This window comes from Quercus suber, unplaced genomic scaffold, assembly GCF_002906115.3.
Source record: "Quercus suber isolate HL8 unplaced genomic scaffold, Cork oak 2.0 scaffold_880, whole genome shotgun sequence".
In the NCBI taxonomy this organism is placed as follows: domain Eukaryota; kingdom Viridiplantae; phylum Streptophyta; class Magnoliopsida; order Fagales; family Fagaceae; genus Quercus; species Quercus suber.
The window spans coordinates 114,379-130,729 of NW_027070308.1; the positions used below are offsets into that span (position 1 = coordinate 114,379).

At 32.4% G+C, this 16,351-nt stretch overlaps 3 protein-coding genes across 4 annotated transcripts; all 3 read left to right on the forward strand.

Annotated features, from left to right (window-relative positions):
- The first annotated feature begins 2,943 nt into the window (after positions 1 to 2,943).
- On the forward strand, positions 2,944 to 4,598 carry LOC136065202 (uncharacterized). Of its 2 annotated transcripts, none has more exons than XM_065768040.1 (4): positions 2,944 to 3,088; positions 3,215 to 3,335; positions 3,529 to 3,632; positions 4,344 to 4,598. In XM_065768040.1, exons 1-4 carry the CDS (start codon positions 3,086 to 3,088, stop codon positions 4,365 to 4,367), a joined length of 252 nt encoding a protein of 83 aa, XP_065624112.1. In that variant the 5' UTR covers positions 2,944 to 3,085; the 3' UTR covers positions 4,368 to 4,598. The 2 variants fall into 2 exon arrangements, with proteins under 2 accessions (XP_065624112.1, XP_065624113.1); XM_065768041.1 differs by having other exon boundaries at positions 4,353 to 4,598.
- Positions 4,599 to 6,439: 1,841 nt separating this feature from the next.
- LOC112008988 (uncharacterized) lies at positions 6,440 to 9,325 on the forward strand. The gene is made up of 7 exons (XM_065768042.1): positions 6,440 to 6,784; positions 6,876 to 6,910; positions 7,012 to 7,133; positions 7,681 to 7,770; positions 7,884 to 8,003; positions 8,094 to 8,177; positions 8,999 to 9,325. The coding sequence occupies exons 1-7, from the start codon at positions 6,516 to 6,518 to the stop codon at positions 9,206 to 9,208; spliced, it is 930 nt and encodes a 309-aa protein (XP_065624114.1). The 5' UTR covers positions 6,440 to 6,515; the 3' UTR covers positions 9,209 to 9,325.
- Positions 9,326 to 12,763: 3,438 nt separating this feature from the next.
- LOC112008991 (uncharacterized) lies at positions 12,764 to 16,077 on the forward strand. Its single transcript, XM_024041349.2, has 5 exons — positions 12,764 to 12,905; positions 13,032 to 13,152; positions 13,346 to 13,449; positions 15,534 to 15,665; positions 15,779 to 16,077. The coding sequence occupies exons 1-5, from the start codon at positions 12,903 to 12,905 to the stop codon at positions 15,803 to 15,805; spliced, it is 387 nt and encodes a 128-aa protein (XP_023897117.1). The 5' UTR covers positions 12,764 to 12,902; the 3' UTR covers positions 15,806 to 16,077.
- The last annotated feature ends 274 nt before the right edge of the window (positions 16,078 to 16,351 follow it).

The following is a 16,351-nucleotide window of genomic DNA, read 5'->3' on the forward strand; positions in this document are numbered from 1 at the left end:
AGCTAATGAATAGTAATACTTATTACATTCCAACTTAATGTATTCCTTGTAATACTAATTCTTATTCTCATGTAATAATCATTACGGTGTATTAAATGTGCCCTAGCTGTTTTAGACAATGCCATTTGCTTTCTAGATATTTTGATAAATGCCTTTTAAAACTATTACTTTAGATTTAAACTAAAACAATGTATTTATTAGGTTAATTTAGTTTGAAATTGACTTCTTATTTATGATTGGTATTTCTAATATACACCAAATTTAGCCACACATAAAAAACCTAAATATCATTTTCTCTTATTGGCTTCTAGCATTTTGAGTGCTTGGTAAACCAAATGTTGTCTTCATAAGTTAGAAACTTAAGGCTTCGTTTGGAAGTTCATAAATGGATGGAATAAAATGATCATAAGAAAATGGAAAGAAATGGAATGTATTTAAGTAAGAGAAATGAATGGAATGTAATTAAGTAACCTTGATTAGATGTTTTAAAATAAATGAATAGAAATGAATGGAATGTAAGTAACCTTGTTTGGGAGTGACATAAAGGGAATGGAATGAAATCATTTTATTACAATATTACTATTAAACTGTTATTTTAAAATAAAGGGTTGAGTATATAGGGGTATTTTAAAAGTTTTAGTACAAAATTCATTAAATCTAATTCCATTCCTTCCCATTTCTTCCAATTCTAGGGGGAATGAAAATTTGAGATTTTAAGGGAATAGAGAGGAATGCGTGTTTCTTTATACCCATTCCATTTTCTCCTACTTTTTTTTTTTTTTAGAGAGTTTCAATTTATGGTGTCTGCTCTTGATGACAATTCTTTATCATCAGACCAAGACATCGATTAGTTTTTTGGTGTAGGCGAAAATTAAACCCCAGATCTCTATTCCTTCCCACTTAGACTCTTAAACAAGGAAATATAAGAATATTCTAAAATTATTTTTTACATTTCATCCCATTTCCTCCTCCCAAACGAGGGCTTAAAGTTATTGATGAATCAAAGATAATTAAGATTGATAAATAGTAATGGATTCTCTTATAATATGTGTAGGGACCATATTTGAGTCCCTAGCCCAACAGGTGGATAAACTTAGGCTAAAAACAATGAATTTGTAGAGAATGAGTTAGAAAACTGGACTTTAATGAATCAGACAAACACTAAAGTAGATTTAGATGACAATAAAATGTAAATAGATAGGTTTACATTGAAGAAAATCATCATTGGCAAAGTCCGAGGAGATCTGTTCTTATATATTTCTTTCAAGTTTGATTACAAAGTCAGTTTTTTATGCTACAGTCTTTTCTCTTAGTTTCTCCCTGCCTTTCTCCTATTGGCTCTTTCTTCTTTTATACTCTTGTCTCTTTTCATCTTTTTCCTCCACGTGCATGCCAGATGGTTGGTGTTAATACTTGTCTTATCAACACCTCCCCTAAGTCTTTATGTAGTATCTGTAAGGCCGAAAATCATTGTTCAAGTATCACTTCCATATTAATGTGACTAAAGAGTTAGCTGCAGTGCATTTAATGAGGTGTTAGCAGCTTTCTTCCTAGATATTTTAGGACTCCTCCCTCTTTGCAATCCTTATCCGTACCAATAGAACTTCCTAGAACATTACCCTGAGTGACATACCATCTCTTCGGACCTCAGCTTTGGCTAATCGATGATGCATTTATCCTCAACCTACCCTCTTGAGCCCTTACGACCAAAACTAACCTCTTTATTTACTAATACAGTCCCTTCTGACCAAGATTTCTCCACCTCGGACAACCTTTCATCCTCGGCTTAGGCCACAAGCCCAAAATGTGAATAGGTAACAAATTCCAGGGCCCAATACCCCTACAATATGATTGAATGATAAAAGGGTGCGTTGAAGCACTACCAAAAAAGTGTATTAAGAGCTTTAATATTTGTTTATAGAAATTGATAGATTTATTTTTAAATGTACCCACACATTTGCATAGGGTTACAAACTAGTCCTGATAATAATGTTGATTATTTTTTTTTTGAGCTATTAAGCTATTTTCAAATCGTAATATACCCATAAATACATCTATTTAGATTCTTTCATTCTTTTATGCCTAATTTCTAATTTTTGTGAGAGTGTGTGCCTGCGTGTGTGTGTGTGTTTTTTTTTTTAAATCTTGAAATATTATGAAATGCATACATATCCCATCCTATATATTAATTACTAGGATAAAGCAAACTATCCTATCCATATTTGTGGTTGAAATTTTGACATTAACCTAAAATTTATGTTATTATATATAATATTTAAGTTGGGGAAATTAAACTCTATTTCCTTTTCCCTTTTTAAATATATTTTTTCTTAGATTTCAATGATAAAAAACTTTACCAATGGAGCCTTGACATTTTTTTTTTTTTTTTTATAATTATTATTATTATCTTTGATGAAAATTTGGGTCAATCATTTTTAGGATAAAATACAATTTACCTCCTTATGGTTTGGCTAGATCATAATTTAGTTCACAAACTTTTAAATATTATCTTTGAACCCATAAAATTTGGAATAAAATGAAAATTTTAAGGTTTCGTCTAAATTAATAAATCTTACATTTTGTTGACAAACAAATTACCTTCATTTGGATTTGACTGGATCAAAATTTAGTTTCAAATTTTTTTTTAATTGTTACATTTTGATTCTCTATGATTTGGATTAAAAGTACTTTAGGCGAAACCCTAAAAATTTAATCCACATTAAGAAAATATAAAAATTTATGAATAAAATTGTGATAATATCAACCGCAAGAAAGTACAATTTTATTATTTTTACAAATGGAAGTCTAATCAGGCCAGATGGGCCATGCTCAGCCAAAATTCCACGAACCTCACCCTAATTTTCAGCCCAAAAAAAAAAAAAAAAAATTAAAACCCTTGTCAAATATTAAACCCAGTCCGATCCACTTTTTGTTTCTATAAATACATTAATTTGATCTCTATACGATACTTCTTGGATTGTAGGCAGCTTAGTACTGTTCTTACCTTAAACCCTAATTTCGATCTCAGCAAAAACCCTAGCCCCCATTTTCTCCCACCACTCTTCAACACCCCCAAAAAAAGAAAATGGTACTTTCTTTCTCTCTCTCTCTCTCTCTCTCTCTCGCTCTCTCTGATATTAACTAAGTAAATAGACAATCTTCTTTGTTCAATATGGTTGTTATTTTTGTTGTGTTTTTTTTTTTTTTTTTGCAGACTGGAGAGGCAGTGAATCCAAAAGCCTACCCTTTGGCCGATGCGCAGCTCACAATCTCAATAATGGACATTGTTCAACAAGCCGCCAACTACAAACAACTCAAAAAGGGTGCTAATGAAGGTCTCTTCCTTTTTTTTTTTTTAAATGCCTTTTTGTGAAATTTTTGAAATTGGGTTTTCTTGAGTTTCATTTTGTTTGAGCAAAAAAGTAAATTTGAGAACTTGGTTTTGATTTTTAATGTTGTTTTGGTTGTTGGGTCATATTTGTTTTCTTTTTTACTGATATGGGTTTTGATTTCTAATGGGCGTTTCAGCTACGAAGACATTGAACAGGGGTATTTCTGAGATTGTAGTGATGGCTGCGGACACTGAGCCACTTGAGATTCTTCTCCATCTCCCACTGCTTGCTGAAGATAAGGTAGTTTTCTTTTCCTTGATTATTGTGTGGGAAATGCACTTGATTTTTTTAAGTGTTTAAAATATGATTATATGGCATGAATTTTAGTTGGAATTAGCTTTGTACTTGGGTTGGGTATATGATTTTGTAGCAGCAAATAATTTCTTTTCATATACTTTTAAGTTTATTTATTTAATTATTTATATACTTGTGGATGGTATGTGTTACTTAGCATATTAGTCATTGTTGTCCTGTTGGTTGATTTTATTTGGACACTTGCAGTTGATGAGATGCAATTTGAAATGTTGTAGTGTCTTTGAACAGACAGCTTAATTGATAAGTGTCTTTGGGTTTATGATTTTGATTTGTATGGATGGATGTGGAGGAAAGAAGTTGTGAAGCTTTTGGAGTGAGGTGGTGTAGAGAGTAAGTGTGAGAAACATTCATTTGGGTTTTCTTTTTTTTTAAATATAATTAGTGGTTTGAATAAGGGTACTCTACTCCCCTCCACTCCCCTTCCCTCCCCCTCCATCCAAACAGGACCTTAAAGCATGGGGCAATTGTTCTCTTTTCTTTTATTTGGCTATATTTCTTGCTTTTTGTTTCTTATTTAAACAAAAGAACCTGTCTCCCAATGAATCTTGAACCTATTAAAGCTTGGCCCCTAGAAATCTACCTTTTATGGACGCTTAACATGCTGTACTTTGGTTTACCTTATTTAAAATATTTTAGTCTTCGCAGGCTCTTATAAACTGAGGCAGTCAGTGGATAATATTTCATTAATTAAACTGGCCAAAAGGCATGCAGCTTCCTGGTGTTTCCAATGGAGATGTCTAGAGTTCAAATCTCCCCTCTCCCCAACTGTCAAATTACGAAAATAAATACCCATTAATCAAAAACTTTTTCCATTAGTTAGACTAGTATTGTAACAAGATGAACAATGTAGACTTTGGAACAAGATTTGGAAGGAGTATATTTTTGGATTTATGATGGTAAATGTTTATAAGCTGAGTGAGCTATTTGTAATTCCTTATATATGAATGTAATATGTTCAATTTGAAGATATCACGCGGTTGGAAAAAAACTGCCTTCTCTGAAGTCAAGTTTTTTGTTGGACAATATTTTTCTCTAAACCGGTTTGGAGGGAAGTTCCTCCAATCCATTACGTGGCAACTCAAGAAACTTCCCACATGTACTTTTAGTCTCCTTACCTGCTTAATAGTCATTTTACCTGTTTAAATGATTTAATGAATCATGTGTTTATTACACATGAATGGTCCTATAAAGCATCACATAATGGGTTGGAGATTCTTTCAACTCAGTTTGGAGAAAAACTTTTCCCTGTTTTGTTAATGTTGGATTTATCATGCTTGGAAAATGGATCTAGAGAAGCTTCCNATCTCTCTCTCTCTCTCTCTCTCTCTCTCTCTCTCTCTCTCTCTCTCTCTCTCTCTCTATATATATATATATATATATTAATAGACAAAATTGAGAAAAAATTAAATTAGATTTCAAATTGAAATTCGTGGACAGTGATAGTAAATTAATATTGTATATGTAATGTCAATAGTAATTTTTAAAATTATATACATAACAATAGTATAATGAGAAATTTGACACAATCAATATCATTAAAATTGCAATGAAAAATCATTTTAGTACCTCTAAATGTTTTGGTCAAATTAATGTCCTATAGGTATAATAGCTCAAACTAACATCAATAGCACCACTACAATTCATTATTCATATGCATAAGCACGAATTGCATACTAGTTTTTTTTTTTTTTAATAAAGATAAAGAGTTGCATACTAGTTGAAAGTAATAAGAGGAAATTAAATTAAGTTTAATGAAATTTTTATTAAAATGCCCTTATACACTATGTCATTTATTTTAAAATACGTAGTGTAATAATAATATTATTATAAAATGATTATATTTCGTTCCTTATATGTTGAACCAAACAAGGTTACTTATTATATTTCATTAATTTTCATTATTTTATTTTTGATAGAATTTCAATCTATGATATTTGCTCATAATGATTACTCTTTATCATCGAATCAAGATCTCTTATTTAAGGATAAGAGACTTTATTAATTGAGCTAAATAGAACATTTTTTCATTATTTTATTTTAAAGCATCAAAACAGGATTACTTAATTATATTCTTTTTTTTCCATTATTTAAATATATTTTATTCCATTATTTTCCATTTCTTTATGATTTACCTATTTTATTCCTACATGAACTTTGAAATGAAGTGTTAGATTTCCATTAAAAAAAAATGAAGGGTTAGATGCATGGTTATAAATTGGGTTATGTAAGAAATCAAATGGTGTGGGTGTAGTGTAGTAGCTTGTCTTGTGAGTGTTATTATGGACATTTTTATCAAAAAAAAAAAAAAAAAAACCGTCTCGTTTTAATTGCATCTGAACTAAATTACATCTATTTGATCTCAAATGTGTGACTTACCACAACTTACCCTTAGTGCGGTCGTGATCATTTTATAAATATAAATACTTGTAGGGTGTGGGGTGTGAAGAATAAGGGGTAGGGTCTAAGTCTCTAGGAAGGAACTTTATGCACATATACACTAGATTAGACTAAATATAATATATATATATATATATATATAAGTGTGACTTAACAAACACATCAACATGGGCATCGGTAGAAGGACTCCCAATTAAAACAATAGGTGTGGATGGGGACCAAATCAAAAATTTTAAACTTAAAAAGGGCAAGTTAAGAAATACCAAAACTTTAAGATAGTAATTTACAAATTATTATAATTTTTTTGGAAATGCTTTTGCTATGCCCTCTTCCTTTTTTAGATGGCGAAATTTGAATCCAACTCCAAGTTAGTTAGTTAAGACGAGTTTGGAGTCAAACAAGAAAAGCAAAATGGAACGATGGTGGCGGTGGCGGAGTGGGAGCGAGAAATGGGTGCCATGGCTGATACTGCTTCTTCATATCGTCTCCATTCTCATTTTCACCAGAGGCTTCCTCCTCACCCGCACTGAGCTTCCCTTTTACAGCCATTGCTCCGATGCTTCCCAATCACCTTGCTTCTCTTCTTCTTCTTCTTCTTCTTCTTCTTCTTCAAATTCTTCGCGTTGTTGGACCAAACCCGCCATCGATCGCCTCGTCATCATTGTCCTCGACGCACTCAGGCATTTCCTATCCCTATTTTCTCTCTTTCTTCTTCTTCTTCTTCTTCTCTTTTTTCAAATAATTATATATATATATTGCTTTGAATTTTAGGTTTGACTTCGTTGCTCCGAGTACCTTTTTCGAAGGTTAGTGATCGTTTTTACTGTTTCGGATTAGGATTTAAAGGATTAAGTGGAAGAAGAAGATTGATTGAGATTGAGATTGAGTGTGAGTGAATGTTTGACAGAGTCGAAGCCATGGATGGACAAATTGAAAGTGATAAAAAGACTGGCTTCGGAGCGAGGATCATCGGCTAGGATTTTCAAAGCTATTGCGGATCCACCTACCACTAGTTTGCAGCGTTTGAAAGTCTGCTTCTTTTCCTTACTTCACAATCACTAGTACTTTAATTCTTCTATATGTATTTGTGTGTAAACGTGTGTGTGAATTTTGGCCTGCAGTTTATTTATTTATTACTATTATTATGGTGATGCTAAGAACTGGGATTCAATGTGTCCAATGAGCTTTTAGAGCCACTTCTTCTTTGCATCAATAACGAGTGGGGTTCAAGACTCTCCGAGTGCGTGTATGACTTACCAATGAAAAAAGAGAGAGAAGAAGATTCGAGCTTACTAGTATTCAGATAGTAATGTAGTTGAAAATATTATGATAAATTCTTTTGTGGTGATGAAAAGGTGTCATGTAAAGCAGCTCCTTTGGAGACCCTTTTGTTGACTTTGTTGGTTCTAGTGTTTTGGTTTTGGTTGAACTTCAATTAATTTTGGATGTGTTGGTTTGCTTAAAGCATTCAATACTTTTAGTTGTATTACTGGCCGTGAAGGACTCGAACAAAATTTACATATGAAGCATGAGCTTTACCTCTAATAATGTCTTGTTCCTCTTGTAATATTTTCAGGGCCTGACAACTGGTGGACTGCCCACTTTTATTGATGTTGGGAATAGCTTTGGCGCTCCGGCAATTGTTGAAGATAACTTTATTCATCAGGTGGGTTTTTGGTTTCTTTTGCTCACATTTATGTGCCAATGTGGTTTTCCTAGTGTTAAATTATTTTGCTCCTTTTATTGTGATATAAATTTAATATAAGGGGCTGCTTGCAGTTGGTTCAAAATGGAAAGCGAGTAGTGATGATGGGGGATGATACATGGACACAGTTGTTCCCTGATCATTTCAAAAAATCTTTTCCGTACCCATCTTTTAATGTTAAAGATCTCCATACGGTATGTCATGTTTACATGTATGTTTAACTTTCAAGTACTTCTTCCCTATAATATTTGATTGAGTAAGATGTTGTTAGTTGATCATTACAGGTAGACAATGGATGCATTGACCACCTACTTCCAACCTTGTATGAAGAAGATTGGGATGTTCTTATAGCGCATTTTCTTGGTGTGGTATGATTGACTTTATTTGTTAGGCAAGAATTGGTTATAAATTATTTAATTTGACCATATCCAATTTGTGTTAGTCAGGCAATATTCTGGTTGCCAAATATTAGGATGTGGTGACTCTACGATGAGAACAAGGATATGAGGGAGTGCTCTAGGATTATCTCTCTTTACCACTAGACATGCACTCTAGACACTGATAGTTATTCTCCAAGCTGAATTTTATATATATTTATCACTACTCTAGCCTCTTGTAATTATCAGAAGTTGACTGCACTATGGATGTCATGTCAAAGCCAGCGTTTCCAAGAAAATGCAATTAAAGTCTTATCGTGTTTCTCATATCTTTAGAGATGCATGGCTTAAAAGAAAAAATTACTTTCAAATTCAATGTGCTGCATGATTTTTAAAATAAACTGAGGCGCTTAAAGAGTTTAATGAGACCAACTATGCTTTTAAGAGAGGGATGTTGGGTGACCAAGAGTTGTCTTGTTCGTATATAATTGTTGCAAGTCTCTTTGAGGGTTGAAGTTAAGAATTACCTTGTTGGTACTTGGTAATTACTAATTATTTAATCAGCTTGCTTTCATTTAAAGAGCTAGAACAAAGTCAATCAGTATCATCTATGCCTAGGCCTGCCCTTGTTTAACCTTTTTGTTTTATTGTGTTGACACAAATGATGTAATGTTTGCTATTTTCTTTTCCTAAAGAGTTACATCAAGTTGTTTAGAGCTTCATGAGTCACAAATTATTACCTCCTCTTGGCGTATATGGTTGCATGCTGTAGGGGAAAGCTAATATTCCTTGATCATTTATATGTGATTCAGGATCATGCAGGCCACATATTTGGTGTTGATTCTACTCCAATGATAGAAAAATTGGAGCAATACAATGCCATTTTAGAGGTATGTTTGTTGAATATATTCACACAAATCTTGCATTTCTCTTTGGTGAATTCCTTATCCTTGTTCTATTGCAATTCGGCTTGGCACACATCAAGTTGCAATGACAACATTTTCAGGTTTTTAAATTTATAATTTTTCCCACAATGATCAAAGTTTCTGCTGGTTCTTATGCGGTTAGATGTTACTGTAAATTAACTATTGGAAATAGTGGGTTTTTGTGGAATATTTGTTTTAGGTGCATAACAAGTTATTTTTATAAGATAAAAAAAAAAAAAAAAAAGTAAGTCACAAGAAATTACTAATTAAAAGTTTTGATCAATTACTGTGTCACTAAGGGCATGTTTGGTAAACTGTAATAGACACTGTAATGTAATAGATATTTCTATGATATAACTATTCGGTTGTTTGGTTATGTTTTTATTACAATAAATAATTATTTTTTTATGAATAGTTATTCTTTAAAATGAGGAATAACTATTTTTTATTAAAAGTACTGAATGTCTATTCCTTCATCTTATGTAATAACTTTTAAAAAAAATTCCTAAAAAGCAATTAATTGCCACATCTTCAAAATGAAAGAAATTAAATTTTCCTAATTGTTAACTATTAGCTCTATTTTGAACACCCTAAAATAAGTGCATTTTAGAAAATTTAACTTTAAAATGATTTAATTACACATTCTTTTTATACTCTACTAAATTGTAGACTCATATTCAAAATTCTATTCCTAAATGGTTACCAAGCTAATGAATAGTAATACTTATTACATTCCAACTTAATGTATTCCTTGTAATACTAATTCTTATTCTCATGTAATAATCATTACGGTGTATTAAATGTGCCCTAGCTGTTTTAGACAATGCCATTTGCTTTCTAGATATTTTGATAAATGCCTTTTAAAACTATTACTTTAGATTTAAACTAAAACAATGTATTTATTAGGTTAATTTAGTTTGAAATTGACTTCTTATTTATGATTGGTATTTCTAATATACACCAAATTTAGCCACACATAAAAAACCTAAATATCATTTTCTCTTATTGGCTTCTAGCATTTTGAGTGCTTGGTAAACCAAATGTTGTCTTCATAAGTTAGAAACTTAAGGCTTCGTTTGGAAGTTCATAAATGGATGGAATAAAATGATCATAAGAAAATGGAAAGAAATGGAATGTATTTAAGTAAGAGAAATGAATGGAATGTAATTAAGTAACCTTGATTAGATGTTTTAAAATAAATGAATAGAAATGAATGGAATGTAAGTAACCTTGTTTGGGAGTGACATAAAGGGAATGGAATGAAATCATTTTATTACAATATTACTATTAAACTGTTATTTTAAAATAAAGGGTTGAGTATATAGGGGTATTTTAAAAGTTTTAGTACAAAATTCATTAAATCTAATTCCATTCCTTCCCATTTCTTCCAATTCTAGGGGGAATGAAAATTTGAGATTTTAAGGGAATAGAGAGGAATGCGTGTTTCTTTATACCCATTCCATTTTCTCCTACTTTTTTTTTTTTTTAGAGAGTTTCAATTTATGGTGTCTGCTCTTGATGACAATTCTTTATCATCAGACCAAGACATCGATTAGTTTTTTGGTGTAGGCGAAAATTAAACCCCAGATCTCTATTCCTTCCCACTTAGACTCTTAAACAAGGAAATATAAGAATATTCTAAAATTATTTTTTACATTTCATCCCATTTCCTCCTCCCAAACGAGGGCTTAAAGTTATTGATGAATCAAAGATAATTAAGATTGATAAATAGTAATGGATTCTCTTATAATATGTGTAGGGACCATATTTGAGTCCCTAGCCCAACAGGTGGATAAACTTAGGCTAAAAACAATGAATTTGTAGAGAATGAGTTAGAAAACTGGACTTTAATGAATCAGACAAACACTAAAGTAGATTTAGATGACAATAAAATGTAAATAGATAGGTTTACATTGAAGAAAATCATCATTGGCAAAGTCCGAGGAGATCTGTTCTTATATATTTCTTTCAAGTTTGATTACAAAGTCAGTTTTTTATGCTACAGTCTTTTCTCTTAGTTTCTCCCTGCCTTTCTCCTATTGGCTCTTTCTTCTTTTATACTCTTGTCTCTTTTCATCTTTTTCCTCCACGTGCATGCCAGATGGTTGGTGTTAATACTTGTCTTATCAACACCTCCCCTAAGTCTTTATGTAGTATCTGTAAGGCCGAAAATCATTGTTCAAGTATCACTTCCATATTAATGTGACTAAAGAGTTAGCTGCAGTGCATTTAATGAGGTGTTAGCAGCTTTCTTCCTAGATATTTTAGGACTCCTCCCTCTTTGCAATCCTTATCCGTACCAATAGAACTTCCTAGAACATTACCCTGAGTGACATACCATCTCTTCGGACCTCAGCTTTGGCTAATCGATGATGCATTTATCCTCAACCTACCCTCTTGAGCCCTTACGACCAAAACTAACCTCTTTATTTACTAATACAGTCCCTTCTGACCAAGATTTCTCCACCTCGGACAACCTTTCATCCTCGGCTTAGGCCACAAGCCCAAAATGTGAATAGGTAACAAATTCCAGGGCCCAATACCCCTACAATATGATTGAATGATAAAAGGGTGCGTTGAAGCACTACCAAAAAAGTGTATTAAGAGCTTTAATATTTGTTTATAGAAATTGATAGATTTATTTTTAAATGTACCCACACATTTGCATAGGGTTACAAACTAGTCCTGATAATAATGTTGATTATTTTTTTTTTGAGCTATTAAGCTATTTTCAAATCGTAATATACCCATAAATACATCTATTTAGATTCTTTCATTCTTTTATGCCTAATTTCTAATTTTTGTGAGAGTGTGTGCCTGCGTGTGTGTGTGTGTTTTTTTTTTTAAATCTTGAAATATTATGAAATGCATACATATCCCATCCTATATATTAATTACTAGGATAAAGCAAACTATCCTATCCATATTTGTGGTTGAAATTTTGACATTAACCTAAAATTTATGTTATTATATATAATATTTAAGTTGGGGAAATTAAACTCTATTTCCTTTTCCCTTTTTAAATATATTTTTTCTTAGATTTCAATGATAAAAAACTTTACCAATGGAGCCTTGACATTTTTTTTTTTTTTTTTATAATTATTATTATTATCTTTGATGAAAATTTGGGTCAATCATTTTTAGGATAAAATACAATTTACCTCCTTATGGTTTGGCTAGATCATAATTTAGTTCACAAACTTTTAAATATTATCTTTGAACCCATAAAATTTGGAATAAAATGAAAATTTTAAGGTTTCGTCTAAATTAATAAATCTTACATTTTGTTGACAAACAAATTACCTTCATTTGGATTTGACTGGATCAAAATTTAGTTTCAAATTTTTTTTTAATTGTTACATTTTGATTCTCTATGATTTGGATTAAAAGTACTTTAGGCGAAACCCTAAAAATTTAATCCACATTAAGAAAATATAAAAATTTATGAATAAAATTGTGATAATATCAACCGCAAGAAAGTACAATTTTATTATTTTTACAAATGGAAGTCTAATCAGGCCAGATGGGCCATGCTCAGCCAAAATTCCACGAACCTCACCCTAATTTTCAGCCCAAAAAAAAAAAAAAAAAATTAAAACCCTTGTCAAATATTAAACCCAGTCCGATCCACTTTTTGTTTCTATAAATACATTAATTTGATCTCTATACGATACTTCTTGGATTGTAGGCAGCTTAGTACTGTTCTTACCTTAAACCCTAATTTCGATCTCAGCAAAAACCCTAGCCCCCATTTTCTCCCACCACTCTTCAACACCCCCAAAAAAAGAAAATGGTACTTTCTTTCTCTCTCTCTCTCTCTCTCTCTCTCGCTCTCTCTGATATTAACTAAGTAAATAGACAATCTTCTTTGTTCAATATGGTTGTTATTTTTGTTGTGTTTTTTTTTTTTTTTTTGCAGACTGGAGAGGCAGTGAATCCAAAAGCCTACCCTTTGGCCGATGCGCAGCTCACAATCTCAATAATGGACATTGTTCAACAAGCCGCCAACTACAAACAACTCAAAAAGGGTGCTAATGAAGGTCTCTTCCTTTTTTTTTTTTTAAATGCCTTTTTGTGAAATTTTTGAAATTGGGTTTTCTTGAGTTTCATTTTGTTTGAGCAAAAAAGTAAATTTGAGAACTTGGTTTTGATTTTTAATGTTGTTTTGGTTGTTGGGTCATATTTGTTTTCTTTTTTACTGATATGGGTTTTGATTTCTAATGGGCGTTTCAGCTACGAAGACATTGAACAGGGGTATTTCTGAGATTGTAGTGATGGCTGCGGACACTGAGCCACTTGAGATTCTTCTCCATCTCCCACTGCTTGCTGAAGATAAGGTAGTTTTCTTTTCCTTGATTATTGTGTGGGAAATGCACTTGATTTTTTTAAGTGTTTAAAATATGATTATATGGCATGAATTTTAGTTGGAATTAGCTTTGTACTTGGGTTGGGTATATGATTTTGTAGCAGCAAATAATTTCTTTTCATATACTTTTAAGTTTATTTATTTAATTATTTATATACTTGTGGATGGTATGTGTTACTTAGCATATTAGTCATTGTTGTCCTGTTGGTTGATTTTATTTGGACACTTGCAGTTGATGAGATGCAATTTGAAATGTTGTAGTGTCTTTGAACAGACAGCTTAATTGATAAGTGTCTTTGGGTTTATGATTTTGATTTGTATGGATGGATGTGGAGGAAAGAAGTTGTGAAGCTTTTGGAGTGAGGTGGTGTAGAGAGTAAGTGTGAGAAACATTCATTTGGGTTTTCTTTTTTTTTAAATATAATTAGTGGTTTGAATAAGGGTACTCTACTCCCCTCCACTCCCCTTCCCTCCCCCTCCATCCAAACAGGACCTTAAAGCATGGGGCAATTGTTCTCTTTTCTTTTATTTGGCTATATTTCTTGCTTTTTGTTTCTTATTTAAACAAAAGAACCTGTCTCCCAATGAATCTTGAACCTATTAAAGCTTGGCCCCTAGAAATCTACCTTTTATGGACGCTTAACATGCTGTACTTTGGTTTACCTTATTTAAAATATTTTAGTCTTCGCAGGCTCTTATAAACTGAGGCAGTCAGTGGATAATATTTCATTAATTAAACTGGCCAAAAGGCATGCAGCTTCCTGGTGTTTCCAATGGAGATGTCTAGAGTTCAAATCTCCCCTCTCCCCAACTGTCAAATTACGAAAATAAATACCCATTAATCAAAAACTTTTTCCATTAGTTAGACTAGTATTGTAACAAGATGAACAATGTAGACTTTGGAACAAGATTTGGAAGGAGTATATTTTTGGATTTATGATGGTAAATGTTTATAAGCTGAGTGAGCTATTTGTAATTCCTTATATATGAATGTAATATGTTCAATTTGAAGATATCACGCGGTTGGAAAAAAACTGCCTTCTCTGAAGTCAAGTTTTTTGTTGGACAATATTTTTCTCTAAACCGGTTTGGAGGGAAGTTCCTCCAATCCATTACGTGGCAACTCAAGAAACTTCCCACATGTACTTTTAGTCTCCTTACCTGCTTAATAGTCATTTTACCTGTTTAAATGATTTAATGAATCATGTGTTTATTACACATGAATGGTCCTATAAAGCATCACATAATGGGTTGGAGATTCTTTCAACTCAGTTTGGAGAAAAACTTTTCCCTGTTTTGTTAATGTTGGATTTATCATGCTTGGAAAATGGATCTAGAGAAGCTTCCTGATGGGCTATTAGATTTGTGACTCTTAAATGTTTGTGTTGCCAGGTTTACACTGGTGGCATATGTTTTTCACTAATGTGGGCATCTAACTTGATTTTAAATGCTTTCATTTGTTTATAAATAACAAAACTGTATACTTAATTAAATATTGACTCATCATTGTCATAAGCTGTACCTCTAGAAGAGAATACTGATTGGTTGGTTTTTCCTAAAGGTCATTTGCTTACCTGTACACATAAACTTTTTGTGACTTCTAACATGTATTGGTTATGAACATGCAATACAATTAGACATTTGCGTTGATTCTAGAAAGATTGCTATTGGAATCTGTTTACAAAATAGAATAATTCATCACTTGTCTGGCACATTAGCATATGCAAACTATAAGCAGTCTAGATTAACGGCAAACCTTTCATCCTGGTCATATGACTAATGAAGAAGTTAACTTTGGATACCTGTCTTGTTTAATTTGAGCTGGGTCTTAGCTTTGAGATTTGAAAGAGGTGCCACTACCTATCCCTGCAGTTCTTTCATGTCGAGGACATGGAACTTGACCTCAAGATACTCTGTTTTGTTTCCCCAAGCTAAATACTAGACAATAAGAATTGAGTTTTAGGATTTTATAGCTACAATATAATTGGATTTTATTTTCTTTGATTCCCTGAAATGTGTCCTGATCCATGTTACAATTCTATTTGAATTTGGTAGAATGTACCCTACGTATTTGTCCCTTCGAAGGAAGCACTTGGCCGAGCTTGTGGAGTCACAAGACCTGTCATTGCCTGTTCTGTGACATCAAATGAGGGAAGCCAATTGAAACCCCAAATAGAGCAACTCAAGGTAGTCGTTGTTCTAATTGCCTTCTCATATGCTGTCGTGTTTAATTTGTGTCTTGTGTCCTTTCTTTGTTAAAATTGGGTTGTGGATTCTGAGATTTTGTTTGTGAAATGTAGGATGCCATTGAGAAGCTCTTGATCTGAAGTGTTATAGAGTGGATATTTTCGGTATGATGGGCTTCTTGGATCATAGTGGACGCTCCTTTAGAGGCTTTGACTGATGAAGTTGTTGTGCTACTAGTGACCTATATTAAGATTTGATCTCTATGAAATTGGAGAAAATACTCTTAAAAATGTATCTGCTAGGAGTTTGGATAATTGATGCTTTGATTAATGTTAAAACCTGCCCAATGTGATTTGTTTGCTTTTTGGCTGTAGTAGTTTAAGGAATCAATGAGTATTCCTTTTTGTTTTTTCGTTTTTCTTTTTCCTCCCTTACCTGTCTCTTTCATGCTATTGATTTGATCAACTGAATGTGACTCCTTAGTTTTTGACACATGGGTAGGAATTTGATGGAAGGGTTTTGGTTCAAATTTTAGAATTTGATAGGATTTGTCAGAATCTTAAACACGATCAATATTTATGCAAATCTTAGAAGTTTTATGACCCATACCTTCCGCAGTTCCATATCTTTCTTGCCATTTATCTTTCTACTTCCATTATTTTTGGGTCCCAAAAGGAGAGGAGAGG